Here is a 20,602-nt window from a genome sequence, read left to right as displayed (position 1 = left end):
GGTCTCAATATGTTGGCTCGTTCGAGAGAGCGTCTGGTGCTGATGGTGGCCGAAGCAGGTCTCGTCGGGAAGATTCCCGGATATCTTCAAGCGGGCGTGAAGCCAAGGATAGCAGAAGGCCATCCAGGATTGACTTTGACAGGGACGAGTTCGTTCGAAGTGGAAAGTTTCGAGGAATGCCGCGAGACCTCCAAGATCGCGGGCAATTCAGACCCAGAGAACGAACCCCGAGGACGAATTCAACATCGGTGTCTTCAGGAGAGATTGATTCACCAAAGACGAAGTCTCGCGCCCATCGTGTGACAGACAGCATGCCGGAACGAGTCAAGGAGAACGTCAAAGTCCCCGAATCGATCCCTTACTCCAGCCCAGCATCTGAGTTTATCTACGGTGCCAGCGCCGTGGAAGCGGCTTTACGATGCGGTAGACGAAAACTATACAAACTATACCTCTATCAACGAGCTGGGGAAGACCTGGGGCCATCCAAGATCGCTCTTCGGAAGCTAGCTCTCTCGAAGAATATTGAGATCAAATTGGCCTTTGCTGGTTGGGACAGGCTTTTAGACAAGATGTCTGCCGGCCGTCCCCACAATGGATGTGTCCTTGAGGCTTCGCCTCTGCCCAAACTCCCCGTGCGCGGCTTGCATGCTGTTCCCACGAAATCAGAGAGCCACTTTCGGGTAGAATTGGCACCTCAGTCGCGGGAGGAAGCTGCAGTCAATGGTACGAGCGACAATATCCCGATTCTGCATTCTACCGATCCTTCCTCGGGCCTACAAAATCATCGATACCCCGTGGCTTTGCTGTTGGATGGGGTGGTGGATTCTGGCAACATTGGTGCGATCATCCGGTCTGCTTATTATCTTGGCATTGATGCCATTATCTTCGCTGGTCGCCAGTCCGCGCCTCTGTCTCCCGTGACGATCAAGGCTTCTGCTGGCGCGGCGGAGAACATGACCTTGCTGCACGCTCAAAACGAGGTGGACTTCATCAAACGTTCCAAGGAGAATGGATGGCGGTTTTATGCCGCCGACGCTCCTGGTCCAGGTGCGACTTATCTTGATCGGGGGATGGCCGAAGGTGAAACAGTACTTCCTACAATGCACTCCCCCAGTGTGATTATGATGGGAAGCGAGGCAACAGGGTTGAATTCTCACATCAAGTCACACGCCGATTCTATCGTTAGCATTCCAGGTGCCCGTCACAGTGCTCACTTAGGCGTGGAGTCCGACCCGGCTCGCATTGACAGTTTGAACGTGAGTGTTGCCGCGGCACTATTGATGGAGATGTTCTTGCGAACCCCTCTTGCGTTGTCCGAACCAATCAAGAAGAGCAAAGACCGAGTGTGGTAAAGCCTGTTGTACGATATTATTTATCTCCAGCATGTACAGAAGATACCTCATTGTATAATATTGTAGATAATTTCTATTCCAAAAAATGTACTATCACGATCTATCGAGTCCAGTGACATCAAGCGTGGAACTTTGGGTTTCATCACAGTAGCATGGCAATCAGACCCGGCTGTGAAAGTCACTTTTCATGCTCAAAAGATCGTCTCAGAATGAGACCAGGATCTTCGTACACGACAGCACTGCTTTGGCGGCTCCGCATAACTATGAGAGGCTGGCAGCGTTGCCGGATTTCCATCCCGAAGTCGCGTTGATGTGGGGAAACCCCACCAATTGATCGGCTTTGCGGGGAAAAGACCCGCGAAAGGCGCTCTCAAAGGTTCCTGGTTTCAGGCGATCTCTATATCTCGCATTCGGGATTTGCCTCGGGCTTACAAAGGTGTACGCAATCACTGTTCCGATGCACCGTGGTTCGTAACCTTGCCTCCTCGTACACAGCTGTACATAACTCGCTTTACTAGTCACAGCAACAGCCCATAACACCAGACATCAAACACCGACTGCACGATGATCCCACAGAAAAAGATTCCCACCAAGGCATTTGTAGTTGACTCACCGAAGTCTCCATTTGTCTTGCAAGATGTTGTTCTGGACGAAGTGCGGGAAAATGAAGTCTTGGTCGAGATGAAATATACTGGGCTATGCCATACGGTAAGAACTCACATCCATCTCTTCCATTTCCAACCGCGACCAACGAATGGTACCGTTAAGTAGTTTTGCTCCAAGTTCTGATGTTTTGACGATAGGACATTGTCGTCCAAAACGGAGCCATTCCCGTGGGCGACTATCCAGCTGTGCTCGGCCATGAGGGTGCGGGAATCGTGCGCCGCGTCGGTAGCGGAGTCAAGGATAAGAGTCTGAGCGAAGGCGATCAGGTATTCCTGAGCTTCACCACCTGCCACAACTGCGCACCATGCCAGGAAGGACGGCATGGATTCTGTAGTCGCTTTACTGAAATCAACTTCGGTGGCGTCCGTGGTATATCCGCTGCCGATTCACCCATTTCATCTGTTGACGGAAAGGCCATCCGGGGACAATTCTTTGGACAATCCTCAATGAGCAAACTTGCAATCGTTCCGGAGACCTCAATTGTGAAGAGCCCCGCAGATTCTGGCGTCACAGATGCAGATATGGCCTCGCTGGCCCCACTTGGATGTGGATATCTCACGGGTGCGGGCACAGTGTTGAACGTTTTGAAGCTCAAGTCAGCTAGTCGGCTTGCTGTATTGGGCATGGGAGCAGTGGGCTTGGCGGCTTTGATGGCTGCACGAGCACAGGGAGTCGAGACCGTCATCGCGGTGGACATTGTCGATGCGAAACTGGAGCTAGCTACTTCCCTGGGGGCCTCACACACATTGAATACAAAGCTGGTCCCCGATCTTGCCCAGGGCTTACATGAGCTGTTCCCAGATGGGGTAGATCAAATCATTGATACCACGGGAGTGGTTTCTCTACTGCAGTCGTCGATCAAGGCACTGGGCCACGAAGGCACGTTGGCCATTGTGGGAGTTGCTCCAGCTGGGGCATCGCTGAGTATCGATCCCCTTGAGTTCATGATCAATTGCAAACGTGTCGTCGGTGCTATCGAGGGGTCTTCTAACCCGGCTACGGTGAGTCATTCATTATGCACCTTGTGATTTTTGTCTAGGCTAATATTTCCCGCGTTGCCTTTTCTATTAGCTATTGCCTCAATTGATCAGCTGGTACAAAGAGGGCAAGTTCCCAGTTGACAAGTTGGCAAAGGTCTATGATGCAGACTGTCTTGAACAAGCATTGGAAGATCTGTACGCAGGGAAGGTTATCAAGCCGGTGCTGAAATGGGCGGACCTATGATCTGATTTGAACACAAAGACCCACATGGAAGGCGAGAGCCAGGCCAGTTTTGAACACGATCCTCAGGATTCCTAAGACCTATGAGCTATTCGTACTCGGCACCAGATTGCGATCAAATCTATAAAAATTAGGATTTTGTTAATGGCACGACGAGAAAAGTTATCGCCGTTGTCGGTTAGTTGAACCTAAACTATTCCCGGGTCGCACAACATCGGTCCATTTGCCTGTAGGGAGCGTGCGTCAAGATTTGGAATGTGAAGACTTCAGAACTATCTTGAAGGGACATACATCTGCGAAGATACCCAAGGCTATCCTGGTGATCGTGATATCTTGCCAAACTACGCCGTGTTGCCATCCCAGCACACCCGGATCCATTTTGCTTCCCCGCAAGATAATTAGTGAATCTCCTTTTTCGGATGTGGAGAATGACCCACTTCGGAAGCATCATCCTTAGTAGGACAAAGTATTATCACCGGTGACTCACTGATGTTCAGGGGGCGAACTTGCGCGCCACTTGCACAGCAATGTGTCCATTTCGCCCGCTGCACGAATTTTGCTCGCGCGATTTTTTTCATCGGTTGTTTTCTCAAGGCTTTCCTTCCGCCATGTATGCCACGATCGATGTTGCATTTCGCGCAGTACGTTGGCCAAGTGAGTCATGCAGTATTGGTAACTTTGGAGATTTGGAATTTCTGCCGGCTCCGGCAGCCTCGCCGAGTCCTGGCGCCCCAACGACCCCAATTTTGGATCTTCTATGGAGGACTTCCGACCAGAATCAAAAGCAAGGAATTTCTCAAATACGTACAGAGCCCACCACGTGCGCGAGATATCCCTGTCCCTGTCTTACACGACTTGTTGAATCGCTTGTGAATGTACACTAAGATCGCCAAGCCTCAATGTCTGCGACATAGAATTAGCCAGCGTGAGCACATCCCATGCTTGAGAAAGCTGATCTCGGAGACGATGGGTGATTGAAAATAGGAGTAGTGCCTGCACCGACTCCAGGGCTGGCTGCAGAAGGAGGTGTCCGACAAGCGTATGACAATAAGCCAAAGATGCGCTGAGAGATTGATGAGAGGCTTGTGGCTTCGCCATAGACCCCAAAATAGTGATCAGATATAGTAGCATCAGCCGAGGAACTTTGCCACATGTGCGAGCCCTATTGTCACGCGGGTTTTTATCGGAGGTCCCATTCACAAGTGCAATGATAAATTGACGATCCAGAAATGGATATACCGGGTGATGAACCTTGAAAAGAGCTCGACAAGTCTATGAAACTCGTCAAAAGGCGGCAGACCCGGCTCCACGGAAGGAATCGGGTATTCGCAAATGGTACTTGGGCTGGATAGACACGGCCTCAGGTCCACACGGACGGATGAAGTGAGAGGAATTTGAAGCCGAGATAGCGCTAGATCGAGCCATTGCGTTGAATTATGGACGACGCTGGATCCGACACGCGAGGGCATTACTGGGAGATGCTCCGTGTCCCAGCTGGGAGTAGACCAGTCTTGTCCGTCTTTCGAAACGGGACCAGGAGAAGGGGTCCTCGAAAGCGCTGGGGCAATCGAAAACTCCTGGTCTCTGAGAGATGAGGGACTGACACCACTCGTTTCTGGAGATGCCAGTGCCGTAATTCTCGGTGCCTCCGTCTCAAGTGGTCGCTCTGTGGAGGGTAAATCTTTGCGACGATTTTGGACCGGTGCATTCGGTCGCCTCTTGTTGACTGTAATGCATGATACGCCGGCTAGTTGACAGTTTCGGCAGCTTGGAAATTGCTCGTCACATCGCGTCTTCTTGGCTCGGCAGTAGTTACAAGCATATGACAAGCGCTTCCGCTTGGGAAGCGGTGCCGAACAGAAATTCGAGCCATTCATGGCTTCCCTATATCATCAACGGCATCAGATTGCTCTACCATGTAGTCATCTTTGAGAAGGCAGGGGTCAAGAGTAGTTTACCCCAGCTTTAGGGATCCGGAATACGGAGTAGGGAAATACTCATCCACATCTCCGAAGGTGGAGGCGCCAAAGTCATGATTTGGACCGCTCTGATTGGCTGACCTGAGTACGTCTCTCTGGATTGTCCGGGGGCAATTTTGTGGTCCACTTCGGGCTCTTTTACCCCTCAGATGATTGACACATTCATGTTTTTCCGTGTTTCGAGCACCGCCAAGGTCGTTTATGCCAATGAGTCAGCGACACATCTTGCCTGGTGATGGTGGTGATTGGCATGAGTCAGTTGGCAGTCCCTCCAGTGTACTTTGGAAGTTGGAAGTTGGAAGTTGGAAGTTCTCACGGCTTCTTCAGGCTGTAAGGCAAACACGATGACACCTAAGGCAACAATCCATCCCCAAAGTTACGCGGCGCGCATCACGCGTCAAATGTCCGTCGAGTGTTGACATGCCCGCTATTGCATCTTTCCAATGAATAACGAGATGGCCTTGGCCAAATTTCCATAATGCAGAATCAATATTCACGACAACCTAGTTTGAGTGCCTCCTCGCCTGCACTCGGAACAGTCCGACAACGCTCCAGACAAGCATGCCTCCCTTGCCGACGACGCAAGAGGAAATGTGATGGCAAATTTCCTTGCAACATGTGCCAAGGGTATGGCTATGAATGTGAATATGAAAGCGGAGCTTCAAAATCACCCACAAAGCGACCTATACCCTCCGAGGAGTCCTCGTCACGGCTACCAGAGAAACTGGCACGGTTGGCGTCCCCACAGTCCACCTTGAGACAGAATACGGACTCGTCTACTCCTGGTATTCTCGAGCCATCAAAAGCTCGATATGTGGGCAGATACTCCTCAATTGCCTTTCCCCTCTATGTAGGATTGGAGGTTCAGGCGACAAAGCTTCCGCGTCTGCATTCATTTGCATATCACTCAGGCATTCGCAAAGAGCCGCCCTGTGCGGTCACACATCAAATTTCCGAGAAATTTCCCTGGGATACGACCAGGGGTCTCATTGAAGTATATACTGCCACCATACATCCGATATTCGGTTTTCTGGATATGGATAAATTCTACGCACGCTGCGAGAAACACTGGCACGGTCAGCCACAAGACATGGCTTTCGAGGCTATCGCCAGCGGAGTTCTGGCTTTGGCTTCCCTGTTGAATGGGAATCTAAACCAAGATATGGAAATTTGGCTGGTACTACACGCCAAGGAAATACTTGAGGATTGTTCAATCAGTCGCTTTCCGTCTCTAGAGCAGATTGCGGCGTGGATTCTGCGCGCCATATATGTCCGCTGCACTGGGCGACCCCATGTCACTTGGCTGACAACTTGCACGATCATGCATCTTATTGAAGCGACTGGCTTGCACCACACGTCAGACTTCATGTTGCAGACAACGGGAAATCTTGCTCCAAGGCCGGAGGTCTCCAATACGATCATCCGAACCGCTCAAGTAGCCACTTGTCTTCATATTGTCATTGCTTTCGAGTATGGCAGGTCTATCATGACTGTCAATCGCCAGACTCTCGAGAGCAATCTACAGAGCACTCACGAAGGCGATTTGACTCCTCAAATGTGCAGTCTTGTTGCAGCAGTTCTTCCTGTAACTCATGCAACACGCGACTCAGCAGATACGACAGAGGAAATACTTTCCGCTCTCGAAAAAGTTGTCAACATTTCTGTCAGCCATGATTTTCTGCTACTCCTTAGGGCAGATCTAGCCCTGGGCATATATCGACGACTTCGAGTCACGGATTCGAAGCCTCAACAGATACCCAACGACCGTGTTATTACCGTCGGCGCGGCAGCACTACCCGCTGCCCGAAGGCTAGTAAGTCAAGGCCGGGTATGGTGGAATATCATCGGGACCGTTTTCCAATTCGCCTGTGCGCTTCTTGCAATGGACACTTCTTCCAGTTGTGACATGCTTGTGAAAGCGATGGACACCTTGGAGTTCGTTGTGGATTCATTAGACACCCATTTAGCCAGAGAGGCTTTGTCTACCGCACGACAGCTTGCTAGAGCGGCGTTGGACAATAAAAGAAAAGGCGTTGAAGCCTTAGAGCGCGTAGTGGGACCTTCGCCAAACTCCACTGGCGCTCAAAAGGAACATCCACTACCCCAAGATCTCTCACTGAGCCCCACTCTAGACCATCAATTCCCATTCGATCTTGACTCTCTATGGGCCATGGAATTTCAGCTGCCATTATGATACAGCACAAGACTGCGCTTAGGTTTTCAATCGCTGTTTTCAATCGCGTCAAGCTTGCCTAGGTCCATTTCTAGACGCCTACCAGGTCACAGACATGAAACAAGTTGCGATCATCGTGCCGAGACCTGCAAGCCCACTACCCATATGCTGCTCCACTATTGCTCTCGAGGACTTGTCTTTCAACTATGCCCGCGAACCCGAGGCCCATCGAGATTGAAAAATTCACGACCGTATTCACAAGTGAACTAACGGTACCTTGATCCCTCTGGGATATCTCGTCACTCAGGATCAGAACTCCGGATGGAAAGGACATATCCCTGGCTTGAGATTAGCGGTTGGGATGTCGTGGAAATGTAAGCTTGCTTATATCCCCCATGGCGTGACTAGCATGATCAAAAAAGCACTGGCCCAGTTGGTTTGGCCGATGGGTATTGGTCCCAAAAGTGCTTGGCCAGTTGTGATTGCCAAGTTTGTGATGATCTTGATGGTTCTCGCAGAAACTCGACTAAAGAGCAAGCCATGCACCACAGCAGCGTACGCCCCAGACACAGAACCGCCAGTCCATTTGTCTGTTGCCAGCAAGCCATTGTCTCCCTCCAGGTTCTCAAGAATAGTAACGGTAGAACACCAAGATACCAACACTAGACCATCCTGCCGTAAGGCAACCAAGCACCTAATCGAATTTCTGGCTATGTTCTGCCGACGGAGGCGAACGTGGTTAGGAATAATTGGGACAAAATATTCGTATTTTAGGTGCCAAACAATATAGTTAGCAGTCGATTGCCCCGGTTGAACCCCATCCTGGTGATCTGCGAGCCGAATTTGTGATTTTTGCATAAGCATGCATACAACTTTGTCATCCTCCAACTAATCGCGCTGATTGGCTGGCGTATGCGTCATCGAAACCTAACACCGCACTTAGTATGAGCTTAGTCGATTATTTGCAAACTAACAACTCACGATGAATAAGCCCTTAAAAACACCTGTGACATAGACGGAAATTCAAATCCCACGACGTGATATAAAACGTCGTGGGTATTCACCGTCATGGCAGTCAACTCATCCATATTCCGCACCGATTCAACATTATCCCGACTTCGGGTCCTTACTTAAACAGTATGAACACCATGAAAGCTCTCCAACTGACACGTACTTCATCAACCGTCCCCCCGGAACTGGAGATTGCAGAATTGCCCATCCCTCAACTGAAACAAGGCTACGCCCTCGTCCGAATTCACTATGCCTCCATCCAGCCCTCCGACAAACTCAATGCCCAAGGCAGTTTCCCATCTACCACGTACCCACGTGTCCTGGGACGTGACTACTCCGGAACGGTAATCGATATCTTGAGCGAAAACGCCGAGTCCAAGTCATGGATCGGCAAAGACGTCTACGGAACCAGCGGGTCAAGTCTCGGATTCGACACGGACGGTACACACGCTCAGTACTGCTTGATCCCGGAAAATGCGCTTGTCGAGAAGCCGACCCAGCTATCACCCATCCAAGCTGCAACCATTGGCGTCCCATTCACGACTGCAATGATCTGCTTACAGCGCGCACAGGCGAAGACAGACGATGTCGTTCTCGTACTTGGTGCGAGCGGTGCCGTGGGATCTGCCGTTGTGCAGATCGCCAAAGCAATGGGATGCAGGAAGGTTTTGACAGCGGCGCGTCGTGGAAACCCTGATGTTTCCTTGGGACCCGACGCCTCCATCGAAGAAACTATCTCGACTCTAACGGATGGGATGGGTGTCGACGTGGTGATCGACACGGTGGGGGACTTGGCATTGATGGCTGTGCTAGTGGAACAATTGGCGGTTCGGGGACGATATGCATGGATCACCGGTCCTCGAGCAGGTAGCACTCAATTGGCCTTTGATGTCTTGAAGGCATACCGTAAGGAGATTTCACTTGTGGGGTGCAATTCTGTTGCTCGTACACTTGAACAGACGGCGGAATATCTACGTTCAGTGAACGGCTGGATTGAAGATGGTCTACTAAATTCGGGGAATGAAGCTCAATTCGAGATTGTGAAGATAGACGATGCCATTGCTGCAGGGTATGGGAAGCCGCAGAAAGTGGTCATTGACATGTCTTGATGAAGTACCTCAACTGGATTATCTATCTTTATGTAGTATTGAATATGAGATGGAACATGTATTTAGCTGTGCCAATGGCTGTGTCGATATCATTCAGAAGAGCACTCTAGGAGGCAATGACAATCTCAAAGCATATCTCGATCTACTGAGGAGGCGCGGACAGGTTCTGGTGAAGTTCCTTTCGCTGCACAGCACCAAATCGCGTGTTGCCAACGTCAAATATCTAACATGGTTAGTTCATGTCCACCAGTCAGCAGCGGAGGAAGAAGTACTCACTGCATAGATTCCCTTCAAGAAGGTATCACCCAGGATATCCATATCCATCGAACCTCGACTCTGAATGCCACCATAGACATATCCCGATTTAGCCTCCGCAAAGCCCAAGTCTTCCTTTTGAACGACAAATTGCTTATCGCCCACTGCAAATGACACAACTGGTAACTTATCCAAAGCAGTATTGGTCGGGTAGATATAGCCCTGACTGTCGTTATCATAGTAAGCTCCTTCAATCGCATCGTAGATTGCCTTGCATGTGCTATCATCGATGAGAGCCAGAGTGGTACCCGTGTCCGCAATAGCCTTGTTACCGGCACGAGCAATCGATTTGCCATTCACCGTTGCCGACGTCGAGTCAAACATCCAGAATCCCTGGCTCTTGTCAATGGGTGTGTAGTAAATATCTTCGCCGGAGGCTTTCACAGTCTCCTGATCAATGAATCCAAAGGTGTAGAATGACTCGCCCTTGTCAGGCTCGTCTGCATCACGCCAGGATCCTAACTTTGCCGTGAATAGCTCTGCAGTCTTGGGGATATCCGCTTGCGAAATCATGTTCTCGACGGGTGTCTTTACGGCGGTCGGCTGCACGGTGTTGATGTTGCCGAATGCTAAGCCAAGTAGACCGTCACCAGCGCCACTGGCAAATTGTGCTGAGAGAGTATCCGCCAGTTCGATGGCCTGACCTTTGATTACGACGCCGCCGATGTTGACATCGTCGTTGCCAACTGTGCCGGAGGCGGAAGATCCATCGCCATAGGAAATCTTCCATGTAGAACCGTCTTTGTTCTTGAATGAGGTCGATTTGCTGGGGTCAAAAACTGTGTGATTCTTGTTCGCGGACAGTGTAGCAGATGGCAACTTTGTTGACCAGACCTATACCTCCCATTAGTTTCCAAGGCTCTTAGCGATGGATAAAAATCCATGACAGCGCATCTCTTACCCAAAGATCGGCAGAGCCGGTGTCGAAATCAAGATTCAGATTCTGCGCAGGGGTACCAATACCGATCTGCGCCAGATACATGGAATCGTTCTGTACATCGTCGGCACCAACCTGTCCAACCTCATTGGCATCGACGCTCCTCTTCTGCAGGACTTGACGAGCATGAACCCGGCCCCCGATAGGTTTATCCGTGTACTGGCGGCCCGTCTGCTGCATAACCGTACCGATAATGAAGGGGCCTTCTTTGGTGGGATGGAAGCCATACTTTCGCATCAAGTGCACGTACGACTTTGTTCCCGACTTCTGGTAGTGCGGGTTGGGGATGAGTTTGATCTTGGTAGTAGTCATAGTGGGAGGTTTGCGATATAGTTTGGACTTGAAGAATTTGATGATAGACATGGCTGGGACCAGTTGTACGGACTATTTATACTTAGTATGGATCTAGATATGGCGTGAGCCCACTATGACGGGCTGGCTGGAATCGTGGATCCATCGTCGTTTTATCCTGGGCGGGACTGCCTGGAGAGGGGTCAGTTGCCAATGAATCTGTTGTTGCTGTTGCGTCCTGCCTATTCTGTATGTTACCTTTCGTCATAGCAGGTGAGAGGGCTTTGTTAGCGTGGAATTTAGTGCCAAGTGACGATCGATGTAGCATTTCTTGGTCTTGGATCGGCAGAAGTGTATCAGGCGAGCGGGGGCGTCGTCTCTAGCTGCAGGGACATAAGGAAGAGGGGTTGCAGAAATACAAGATAAGCCTTGGATTACTTTCGACTATCTTTAATTTGGCATGACAGTAAATCATCTGAACGCCGATCCTTGGAATCCAAACACAGACCATCCTCCCCTCCGAACAGCAACACAACCGGGGAAAATGCAAAATAAATGGGCAGTCACTTCATCGCTTCCGGGTCTTAGTCTTGGGTGCGTTGGCAACGCTACCCGCCCGTGAGTTTGTTGTGGAAGCATTCTTGCTGCCCTTGGCGGCCTTCGCTTGCTTAGTCTAGGAGAAGAGTTGGTTAGATAAGGTGATGAGAGGCCATCGCCAAGATGCGGGTACTTACTGTGGCGCCATTCTTAGCCTTCTTCTTTGCAGGTGCCGCGTCATCAATTTCTTCTTCTTCGTCACGGGCGCGACCGCGGCCCTTGCCCTCGCCATTGGCTTTGGTGTCCTTGGCGTCTTTGGTGTCGGGCTCGAACTCCTTGGCCACGGTGTTGAGCAATGTTGTGCAGCGGCGGCTGATCTCGACGGGGGTACGGCTGAGGAAGAACCAGTCGAAGCGGAACAGAGGAGACTCGCGAACCTCGTCCCGGATCTTCTCGAACAAGCCATCACCCTCGACACCGTACTTGTCTAGCATAACCAGTAGGAAGCGGTCCTCTTCCTCGGTATAAACCTTCTTGTTGGTCGTAGACACGGTGTAGTTGATCTTGAGCTGCTGCAGAGGCACGCGGTACATCTCCATCTTCTTGCGCAACATCTTGCGCTGGTGGTTCATTTTCCGCAGCTTCTCCTCTCCCTGCTCAATCACCCGTAGGTACTTGGGGTAATCCTCAATCTCGGAATAGCGTTCCCAGAAGACCGCAGCGTATTCCTCAATCTCATCCGGCTCCTTGCTGTCAATTTCGGTGGCAATGCCTTCGTAATCGGTGCGCCCAAACTTGGCTGATCCGTTGACAAACTGTTGGAAGTCACGGCGGTTCCAGGTTGAGAAGCCTTCCTCGGTCATGGCGGTCTTCTTGGTTTGCTCATCCTCTGTCAAGGGCTGGGCATTGTCAATCGTGTATTGGGCGAGCTCTCGATCAGCCTCGCGCTCGCTCAGGGTTTCCTCCGGACCCTCGGGCAGCTCAGCCTTGTGGCCGATCTGTTTCTGATGCCAGGCAGTCTCCTGCGCCTGTAGCTCCTGCAACTCAGGGGGAAGAACTGCCAGTCATGAATTGTAATCTGCTTTGGCGGGCGAGGTACCTTCGGCTTAGTGTCGGCAGTACGACCACCGGTGGCCAAAGCCTGACGGTAGTACTTGTCGATGGAGTAGAACTGCTCCTTACGCTCACGCTTGGCAGGATTGATCCAGGTCATGCCGATGTCCTTCTTGCGGTCTGTGAAATCCTTGCCATTCCACTCGTACGCGCTCTCAGAGCTGAACTTCTGCAAGTCATCAATACCCAATGCCTCGTACTTCTTGTTCAACTTGGCCGTCCTTTCTTGACCCTTTTGGAGGATAGCGTCGAAGTCATCTTCCGTGAGGTCCTTCGAGCTATCTTCACCAGCGTCCTTGTTGCTGAAGACATTGGCGGCACCGTGCTGAATCATACCCAGCAGCTCATCCTTGGAAGCAGCCTTGTTAGAGCCCTGCTGGGCCCGGCCTTGCTGGATGACCAGCTGGTCCAACCGGAGTTTCTGGGCCGCCCGCTCCAAGACCTTTTCCTCGATCGCGTTCTCGGTAACAAACCGGAAGACCTTCACCTGCTTAGTCTGACCGATACGGTGAGCACGGTCCATGGCCTGCAGATCAGCCTGGGGGTTCCAGTCGCTATCGAAGAGCACCACGATATCGGCGGTAGTCAAGTTGATACCCAAACCACCCGCGCGGGTGGTCAAAAGGAAAATGAACTTCTCCGACCCTGGCTTATTGTAGTCGTCGATGGCTGCAATGCGGTCCTCATGGGCCGTGCTACCGTCAATGCGGCAATATTTGTACTCTCGGAACACGCAGTAATCCTCCAAAATATCAAGAACACGGCTCATCTGCGAGAAGATAAGTACACGGCTGCCATCTGCCTTCATGCGTTTCAAAAGCTTGTCAAGGATGGACATTTTGCCGGAATTGAACACGAGATGCTCATCAGTCGTGTATGGTGGGCCGGGCTCTGCGCCTTCAAACAGGTAAGGATGATTGCAACACTTGCGCAACTGCATGACAATGTTCAACAGACGAGTCTTTGACTCGCGCTTGCCACCAGCTCCGTTGACCGCATCGATATCCTTTTCGAGAATCTTCTGGTACCATTTACGCTGCATTTCGGCCATGGGAACGTACAAGTTCATCTCCTGCTTCGGCAACAAACTCTTCTCGACATCACTCTTTACACGTCGAAGCAAGAAGGGGCGGAGGACACGGTGTAGTTGTTGCACCACGGTGTCTTGATCGGAGTCTTGACCAGAGAACCACTGATCGAATGCCTCCGAATCTCCAAAGACATCTGGAAGCAAGAAATTGAGCAAGGCCCATAGCTCGTGCAGATTGTTCTGTAGCGGGGTTCCGGTGATCAAGAGTCGATTGCGGGAGTTGAAGAGGCGGATGATCTGGGATAAGGAGGATTCCTCATTCTTAATACGGTGAGCCTCGTCGATAATGATGTACTCCCAGGGGAGCTTTTTCAAGGCAGATTTCTCTCGGAGAATCATCTCGTAGCTGGTAATGCAGACATCGAAATTCTCGTCTGCCAATCGTTCGTTGATCAAGCGCTGTCGCTCCTCTTTGTCACCCTGGAGAACAAGGACATCAACGTCGGGAATCCACCTGGCAAATTCACGCTTCCAGTTGTCGAGTGTCGACTTGGGCACAGCAACCAAGTGAGGTCCGCTGATATCACAGATGAAGCGAAGGTAGCCCAGGAACGAGATTGTCTGTAGTGTCTTTCCAAGACCCATCTCATCGGCCAGGATACCGGAGATACCGTTCTCATGGAGAGAGACGAGCCAGTTCAAACCAGCAATCTGGTAGTCGCGAAGTTGGCCATGAACGAATGCGGGCGACTCGCGGAACACGGTGGTAGTCTCTCCGCCCCGCTTCTCATCCAGCAGGAGTTCAGCATCCTCCTCCTGTTCGGTGCGACGGCGTCGATCACCGCTCGCGCCACCAGAGCGCGAAGAGCCCCTGCGAGCTTTGCCAGCCTGCTCCTCATTCTGACGATCAATCTCGGCCATAATCTCCTTGATACGAGGGTTGGGGTTGGTTTGGATGAAGTGGCGGAACAGGTCGGTGAGGCCAAGGAGGTAACGGAATCGGCGAATCGAATCATCTTCCTGCACGCAGAGGTCATGATTAGTTGATTGAACAGAACAAAGGACGTAGCGATTTTGGTATAGTAATGCTTACCTTGGACTCGTCCAAACGACCGTGCTTCTTGCCCAGGATGCTTTTCCTCAGCTGAGTGGCCTCAGACCTGCGACGACGTCCATCTGTTAGAAGGTCGCCGGCGACGCTGCTAGCAGTTGTGTTGGGGTTGGTGTCGGAATCCTGTATGAAATCGACATCAGTCACTGATTTCGATCTCAATGTATTTGTCCAGTCCATTATTACCGTGTAGTCGGGGGTATCTTGGTAGCTCTAGAGACGAGTCAAAATTAGTAAAAGCTCGACGAAATACATGGCGAAGCAGATTGGGGCTAGAGTGAATTGACTCCCGCCACCATATCGGAAACTTCAAGGAGCATCTCATACCTGGGGCGCGTCTGCACTATCGACTGGAATCGATGGAATGGCATCGTCATATGCATCCGTCATTGGTGTGTCGGCCTGAGATGGCGAGTCGGTCGCAGCTGGTGCCATCGTTGCTTTCGGCGCGCAGAGCGCAAATGTCAGTGCAATAAAGGCACAATCACGTCTTCAGTTGATATCCAGTCGCGCACTTCGATAGAAATACCACAGCTACCAGTAGCCGAAACAGATGCGAAGGGAAGATGCTCCAGTTCCAGAAATTTGAACTGCAAGGACAAATCGGAATGAATTGGAAACCTGGCTCAGGTGCAGGTGAGAATCCAGATAGATGGAAGCGCAAGAGAAACGCCAGGCGCGCCGAAGAATACTGGAGAGCGCGGCGAGTGGACACGCGCTGATTGGCCCAGGCAGCCTGTGCAGAGCTGACTCATCACATTGACCAGCACTTCGGAAAATAGATTTCCCCGCAAGGTGGGGTCACGTTACCCGGTCAGTGCAAAAAGCGCAGAAGATCATCTGTAGCAACGGGTACTTGCTAATTAGCCCCCCCCCCTCTGGTCTGTGAACGACACTCTACCACTATAGGAGCTGGGGATTCGATCCAGTCCCTTCCCAGAGTCCTTCCAACTTTGGACCGCACTCCTTTCATTCATATACCCCGATTTTTCCTTTGTTCGACCGATTTGTGGCAACATCACTGCTGCAGTACGGCCCGCTACATCTGACCACACTGTGACAACATCCTTTGCCTCTTTCTCTACTCACGCCAACCATCGTGCTTTGCACCAACCTATACCCACCATGGACTCTATGAGATCCCTCAACACTTCCTTGCCGAAATCAACACCACGCCCGCAGCCATCCGAGCAACTGCTCCAGTCTTTCAAAGCGGCAGCTCTCTCGGTCACCAATCTATACAAGAATGCTGTTTGTGAACAGGCCCAGGCGAGGTCGGCAGGCTATCAGGAAGCTATTGAGGACCTCCTTCATTTCTTGGACCGTGAGAATCTAGGCCTTGGTGATGGTGAGGGGTGGAAGGTCCGACAATGGGCAACCGAGAAGTGTGATGGAACAGCATCTCAGACGAGCGATGAGGATGACCGAGTGGACTCGGAGAAGCTTGATCGAAGCGCCACGCCTACCATTACACGCAAGGAAGCACCAGTTGCTGAACCTACATCCCGCCAGCAACCCGCCACCCCGGCCGCTGTGCCTCGGCCGGAGACTACCATCCCCGCTCCGCAACCCCAAGATGCAAATGTTGCATCGCCGACGGTGTTTACGTTCACTGCCGGTCCGACCTTCCCCCAGTGCCAGGAGCTCGACATGGATATGCAATCATCGGACAACTCTACCTCGCTATCACAGGAGGGTGCCCCGGTCAACATCTCCCTCATGCCTCGAACCCCTCGCCAATCCCATCGCCACAACCATAACCACAACCTCAACCACTCCTGTCCCACCACGCGACCTCCCCCACGAGAGACCCCGGCTAGTCTAGGATCAAAGAGGAAATTCAACTTCCCCGATTTCTTTGACCTATCCAACCTGCCAAATGGAAGGGACAACTCATTTGGAGGAGGGAAACGCGGCCGGTTTACCTAGGGACCACATTTACCTAGACTCTACGAACTCGACGAAATGACGAACATTTCCTTCTGATTGTCACGCAGCAGCTGGGTGGATACTTGGGGTGTTTTTTTGGGTGCATATTGGGGAAGGTGAATTCTTGCATACATATGGCTTCGCTGCATTTTTTTTTCTGGTTATATCTTCTGGGTTTCTTTTTCTATTCCTCTTCACCTTTTCTCCCTTTCACATCATGTCTTCCCTTCCCCTTTCTTTTCCTTATACCTGCCATACAGCATATAGAGGAATTGTGTTACCGTGATACCCGGTGTGGCAGCTATCATTAATCGTGATGGTTCAACAAATCAATATCATACAAATAACTCCAAATATCGTACAAGTATCCGCAGATGACAGGCATACCCGATGCTTCTAGCACTTTCTAGCACAGATGTGTAGCTCCATATTGCCGTATTTGGTAATGTACTCAATTAAAGGCCCGCCAGACTCCCAGACCAATTAGACTGGCCGAAATAGTGGCAATGCCGAGTCTTCGCGATCCCATCTTATACTTGGTTGGGCCTTGCATGATGGCCTGCTCTCGCTTGCGGAGGTTGCTCATGCCGGTGTAGTAGCTGTAGACACCAAGACCGACGAATGCAGCGGAACCTATAGATATAAAATCAGTAACCCGATTCGGTGTCTTCAGCAATCTTGAGGGGCTATTCAAACGTACCAGTGATTCTGCAGGACAGACAGTCGTCCCACTTGTCATCGGCAATTGCCTGTTTGGCGGAGCGGTTTTCTGAAGGTGACGACATTTAGGATGTGTGAATAGATACTCCAGGGAGCTTCAAGAACAAAATGACCGATTCAACCCTAAGACTCTGGTTTGTTCGATCTGGCAGTGAGTTTATCGAGGGAATCGCTCACGCGCCTCCAAAAAGTAATCATAAGGCGGGACTCGGCGGCAGAATGCAGAGCTTCATATCGAGCTATATGGAGCCAAGGCATCTTGTCTCCAGACAACTGTCACCATGAGCGGCGAGATCGATGCCGTCTACATATTTGACGAGCACAAGTATGCTATTTGACTCGCCAGTTAGAGAATCACGCTAACATTCATCTTCTAGCGCCCCTCTCGTCGAGCATGTTTACCGATCCCGCCCGCCATCGGCCGCGGCCATCCTGCCCCTCTACCTCGCTCATGCTGCCCCGCGACCGTCCTTGATATACCTCCCCGGAACCACACCTCCGGTGACAGTGTTCTCAACTGTACAGTCCAATCTCCTGTTTCTGGCTGTGTCTGAGGTAGATACGGAGCCGCTGTTGGTCCTAGAGTTCCTGCATCGCGTGGTCGATGTACTCGAGGAGTTTGTCGGCGCCCCGTTGCTTTCTACCAAGATACAAGCGAATTATGAGGTTGTGGCGCAGTTGCTTCATGAGATATGTGATGGCGGAGTCGTGTGTAACACGGAACCCAATGTGTTGCAAGAGGTTGTGGAGGTACCGGGGTGGATGGGGAAGCTCCTCGGAGGTATCAGCGTACCTGGGTAAGAACCGGACCCCGTTGATGCATGCTGTCTGAGATGCCTTGCTAATAGTCTTCGATCCATCTAGTACCTCGACCCCTACGCTTGGAACAACCAACCCTCTGAAGCAATCACTGGCCGCGGCCAGCGCATCCCAAGGCCCCGCAATTCCCTGGCGGCGCTCCGGGGTTCGACACACCTCGAATGAGCTATATGTCGACATTATCGAATCTCTATCCGTCACAATGGCCCCCTCAGGCAGGTTACTTTCTGCCTTGGTTTCGGGGACCATCGCCTTTACCGCGAAGATATCCGGTGTTCCAGATCTCCTTCTATCATTATCAGCGCCGGGCGGCCAACAATCTCTGGCGCGCAAGATTGAGCTTCCTGTTTTCCACCCCTGTGTTCGTCTTGCTCGTTGGCGGGATCGACCGGGTGAGCTCAGCTTTGTGCCTCCAGATGGACGATTCATTCTAGCAGGCTATGAAGTCGATCTCCTCCCCATAGACCCGAGTCTTGATCAACCGCCTAGTCACATGGAGAAACTATTCCTCCCAGCTATTGTGGATATCCGAAAGTCACTGGGTCCTTCGGGTGCCGACTTTGAGGTTCGGTTGACTCTGAACACCAATTTCCCGGGACAGACCTCTTCTTCGCGACCAACCGCATCGCGGGGCGGATCTGGGACCTCCACGCCCTCTTTCCTTGGCGGTGGTAGTGGTAATTCCTCTGGGCCGGTACTAGAGGAAGTGGTTGTGACCGTCCCTATTTCCAAATCTGTGCGGCACATCACGGATCTGCAGGCCAGTCGTGGTGATGCGCAGTTCACACATGCCACTGGTCTTATTGAATGGCGAGTTCCTACAGGCAAGGATGCTGGGACGATATCCGGCACCGCAACCCTTCGCTGCACCGTGTCCGGCTACCCATCCCCTGATGAGGATCTAGACGATAGTCTGGAAGATGAAGATGCCGATACAAACCTCCTCCAGGGTTACTACGAGGCTCCGGCTTCTTATGACCCAACTACAAGCAGCACCCGAAAGAGCCGAGACCCTTCCAAACGAAAGAAGAAAAAGAAGAAGTCCAGCAAAAAGTCTCGGGCGGCTGAAGAATCCGGCGAAATCCCCGCTGAAGGCGTATCGGAAGAACGAGTCAAAGTCAAAACACCTTCTCCCGATCATTCCAAACCTCAAACACCACAACCGCCATCCTTCGCCCATTCCTCCTCTCAACTCCCTGCCTTCTTCACACCTTCCTCTTCTTCTACCTCCCGCCCCGCCCCGCGCAGAACCAAGGCCCAAATCAATGCCAGCCTAATGCCGAACTCAGCCTCAGTATCCTTCTCCGTCCGCGGTTGGCTGCCCTCGGGTATCAAGGTTGAGAGTCTGAATATTGATCAGCGCCGCAGCCGCGGTCTAGGAGAGAGTGTCAAGCCATACAAGGGGGTGAAATATATCTGCGTCAGCAAACGCGGTGTGGAGCGGCGTTGTTGACAATAATTCTCGATTTCGATAAAAATCCAAATGTGAAATTTAGGAGTTGTGACGTGATGACACGAATAACGAATGAAACATACAATTCAGACACACATAGATCCAGCTCTAGGCATCCCAGCCCCAAAAGCAAATCGGAAAAAACACCCACACCGTAACCTTATCACTTCCAATTTACCCTTGTAGACCCCTGCCAGCCCCTGGTCCATCCCCAACTTACCCAAACTACCCGACAATGTATATAAGAGCGACGTAAGTCCGCCCAATCAGCCGCCAAGTTTGGTCCCTTCGTGGGGAAAGCTTGGATGAGAGCTAAAATTGATAGGGTCTATCCAGGGACGTCGGGGTGAGGCCTCCTAGGTACATATCTTGTGATAGCAAATGATATTTCGCGAGCGGCTGAGGGCGGCATGGTGATCTATGGGATGTAGGATTTACTTTTCAATGTTAGAGGTTGGGTTGTGAGGGTTAATATTTGTTGCGTAGACATGGTCACGTTTTGGTTGTTGAGATGCACTATATATTTCCGTCCTACTAGTGGTATAGAGGAGATAGATAGTGTTAGAATACCTTCACAGTGGATGTCCCAAGGGATGCACTGTCTACCAAAATATACTTCTCCCACCTGTCGCCATAACACACCTCTTAAGTTTCACCCTTGAAGATTAAGTTCGATCTCGATCATCCATATGCTTCTCCAGCTTACTTATGACTCCTCACCTAACCCCCTCCCTTCCCCAAATGCCGCCCAGCCCAACCCCAATCCCGAGCTCGACCAATCTCCTAAATCAGCTTGACACTTTCCCCTCGGCCATAGTTGCACAAAATCCATCTGC

The 20,602-nt window shown here is 51.4% G+C and overlaps 10 protein-coding genes across 10 annotated transcripts; 7 read left to right on the top strand and 3 right to left on the bottom strand.

Moving 5' to 3' along the window:
* Positions 1 to 9: 9 nt before the first annotated feature.
* On the top strand, positions 10 to 303 carry N7473_002214 (uncharacterized protein; the record flags this gene model as incomplete). The annotated part of the gene is made up of 1 exon (XM_057148154.1): positions 10 to 303. One exon carries the CDS (start codon positions 10 to 12, stop codon positions 301 to 303), a length of 294 nt encoding a protein of 97 aa, XP_057011808.1.
* An 8-nt stretch (positions 304 to 311) lies between these two features.
* On the top strand, positions 312 to 1,352 carry N7473_002213 (RNA methyltransferase, TrmH family; the record flags this gene model as incomplete). The annotated part of the gene is made up of 1 exon (XM_057148153.1): positions 312 to 1,352. The coding sequence occupies one exon, from the start codon at positions 312 to 314 to the stop codon at positions 1,350 to 1,352; it is 1,041 nt and encodes a 346-aa protein (XP_057011807.1).
* Positions 1,353 to 1,852: 500 nt separating this feature from the next.
* N7473_002212 (NAD(P)-dependent alcohol dehydrogenase) lies at positions 1,853 to 3,696 on the top strand. Its single transcript, XM_057148152.1, has 3 exons — positions 1,853 to 2,060; positions 2,156 to 3,019; positions 3,090 to 3,696. Exons 1-3 carry the CDS (start codon positions 1,917 to 1,919, stop codon positions 3,240 to 3,242), a joined length of 1,161 nt encoding a protein of 386 aa, XP_057011806.1. The 5' UTR covers positions 1,853 to 1,916; the 3' UTR covers positions 3,243 to 3,696.
* Positions 3,697 to 5,834: 2,138 nt separating this feature from the next.
* Positions 5,835 to 7,412, top strand: N7473_002211 (putative C6 transcription factor; the record flags this gene model as incomplete). Its single annotated transcript, XM_057148151.1, has 1 exon — positions 5,835 to 7,412. One exon carries the CDS (start codon positions 5,835 to 5,837, stop codon positions 7,410 to 7,412), a length of 1,578 nt encoding a protein of 525 aa, XP_057011805.1.
* A 1,127-nt stretch (positions 7,413 to 8,539) lies between these two features.
* On the top strand, positions 8,540 to 9,511 carry N7473_002210 (quinone oxidoreductase family protein; the record flags this gene model as incomplete). Its single annotated transcript, XM_057148150.1, has 1 exon — positions 8,540 to 9,511. The coding sequence occupies one exon, from the start codon at positions 8,540 to 8,542 to the stop codon at positions 9,509 to 9,511; it is 972 nt and encodes a 323-aa protein (XP_057011804.1).
* A 142-nt stretch (positions 9,512 to 9,653) lies between these two features.
* N7473_002209 (pepsin-like aspartic protease) lies at positions 9,654 to 11,075 on the bottom strand (the record flags this gene model as incomplete). The annotated part of the gene is made up of 3 exons (XM_057148149.1): positions 9,654 to 9,734; positions 9,788 to 10,660; positions 10,728 to 11,075. 3 exons carry the CDS (start codon positions 11,073 to 11,075, stop codon positions 9,654 to 9,656), a joined length of 1,302 nt encoding a protein of 433 aa, XP_057011803.1.
* Positions 11,076 to 11,622: 547 nt separating this feature from the next.
* N7473_002208 (uncharacterized protein) lies at positions 11,623 to 15,280 on the bottom strand (the record flags this gene model as incomplete). Its single annotated transcript, XM_057148148.1, has 6 exons — positions 11,623 to 11,727; positions 11,789 to 12,628; positions 12,691 to 14,754; positions 14,828 to 14,968; positions 15,032 to 15,058; positions 15,173 to 15,280. The coding sequence occupies 6 exons, from the start codon at positions 15,278 to 15,280 to the stop codon at positions 11,623 to 11,625; spliced, it is 3,285 nt and encodes a 1,094-aa protein (XP_057011802.1).
* A 690-nt stretch (positions 15,281 to 15,970) lies between these two features.
* N7473_002207 (uncharacterized protein) lies at positions 15,971 to 16,774 on the top strand (the record flags this gene model as incomplete). Its single annotated transcript, XM_057148147.1, has 1 exon — positions 15,971 to 16,774. One exon carries the CDS (start codon positions 15,971 to 15,973, stop codon positions 16,772 to 16,774), a length of 804 nt encoding a protein of 267 aa, XP_057011801.1.
* Positions 16,775 to 17,225: 451 nt separating this feature from the next.
* On the bottom strand, positions 17,226 to 17,559 carry N7473_002206 (uncharacterized protein; the record flags this gene model as incomplete). Its single annotated transcript, XM_057148146.1, has 2 exons — positions 17,226 to 17,407; positions 17,475 to 17,559. The coding sequence occupies 2 exons, from the start codon at positions 17,557 to 17,559 to the stop codon at positions 17,226 to 17,228; spliced, it is 267 nt and encodes an 88-aa protein (XP_057011800.1).
* A 216-nt stretch (positions 17,560 to 17,775) lies between these two features.
* On the top strand, positions 17,776 to 19,766 carry N7473_002205 (putative AP-3 adaptor complex subunit mu; the record flags this gene model as incomplete). The annotated part of the gene is made up of 3 exons (XM_057148145.1): positions 17,776 to 17,819; positions 17,872 to 18,291; positions 18,359 to 19,766. The coding sequence occupies 3 exons, from the start codon at positions 17,776 to 17,778 to the stop codon at positions 19,764 to 19,766; spliced, it is 1,872 nt and encodes a 623-aa protein (XP_057011799.1).
* Between the last annotated feature and the right edge of the window lie 836 nt (positions 19,767 to 20,602).

Source organism: Penicillium subrubescens (assembly GCF_028828155.1).
Source record: "Penicillium subrubescens strain IBT 31985 chromosome Unknown utg000002l_segment0_segment0, whole genome shotgun sequence".
In the NCBI taxonomy this organism is placed as follows: Eukaryota; Fungi; Ascomycota; class Eurotiomycetes; order Eurotiales; family Aspergillaceae; genus Penicillium; species Penicillium subrubescens.
This window is presented reverse-complemented; position numbering and strand designations above follow the sequence as displayed.

Bases quoted from the DNA above. Each gene is read 5' to 3' on its own strand.
- N7473_002212 (XM_057148152.1), top strand. From the start codon at position 1,917: ATGATCCCACAGAAAAAGATTCCCACCAAGGCATTTGTAGTTGACTCA. The intron at 2,061-2,155 runs GTAAGAACTCAC...TTTTGACGATAG, and splicing joins ATACTGGGCTATGCCATACG to GACATTGTCGTCCAAAACGG. The intron at 3,020-3,089 runs GTGAGTCATTCA...CTTTTCTATTAG, and splicing joins GGTCTTCTAACCCGGCTACG to CTATTGCCTCAATTGATCAG.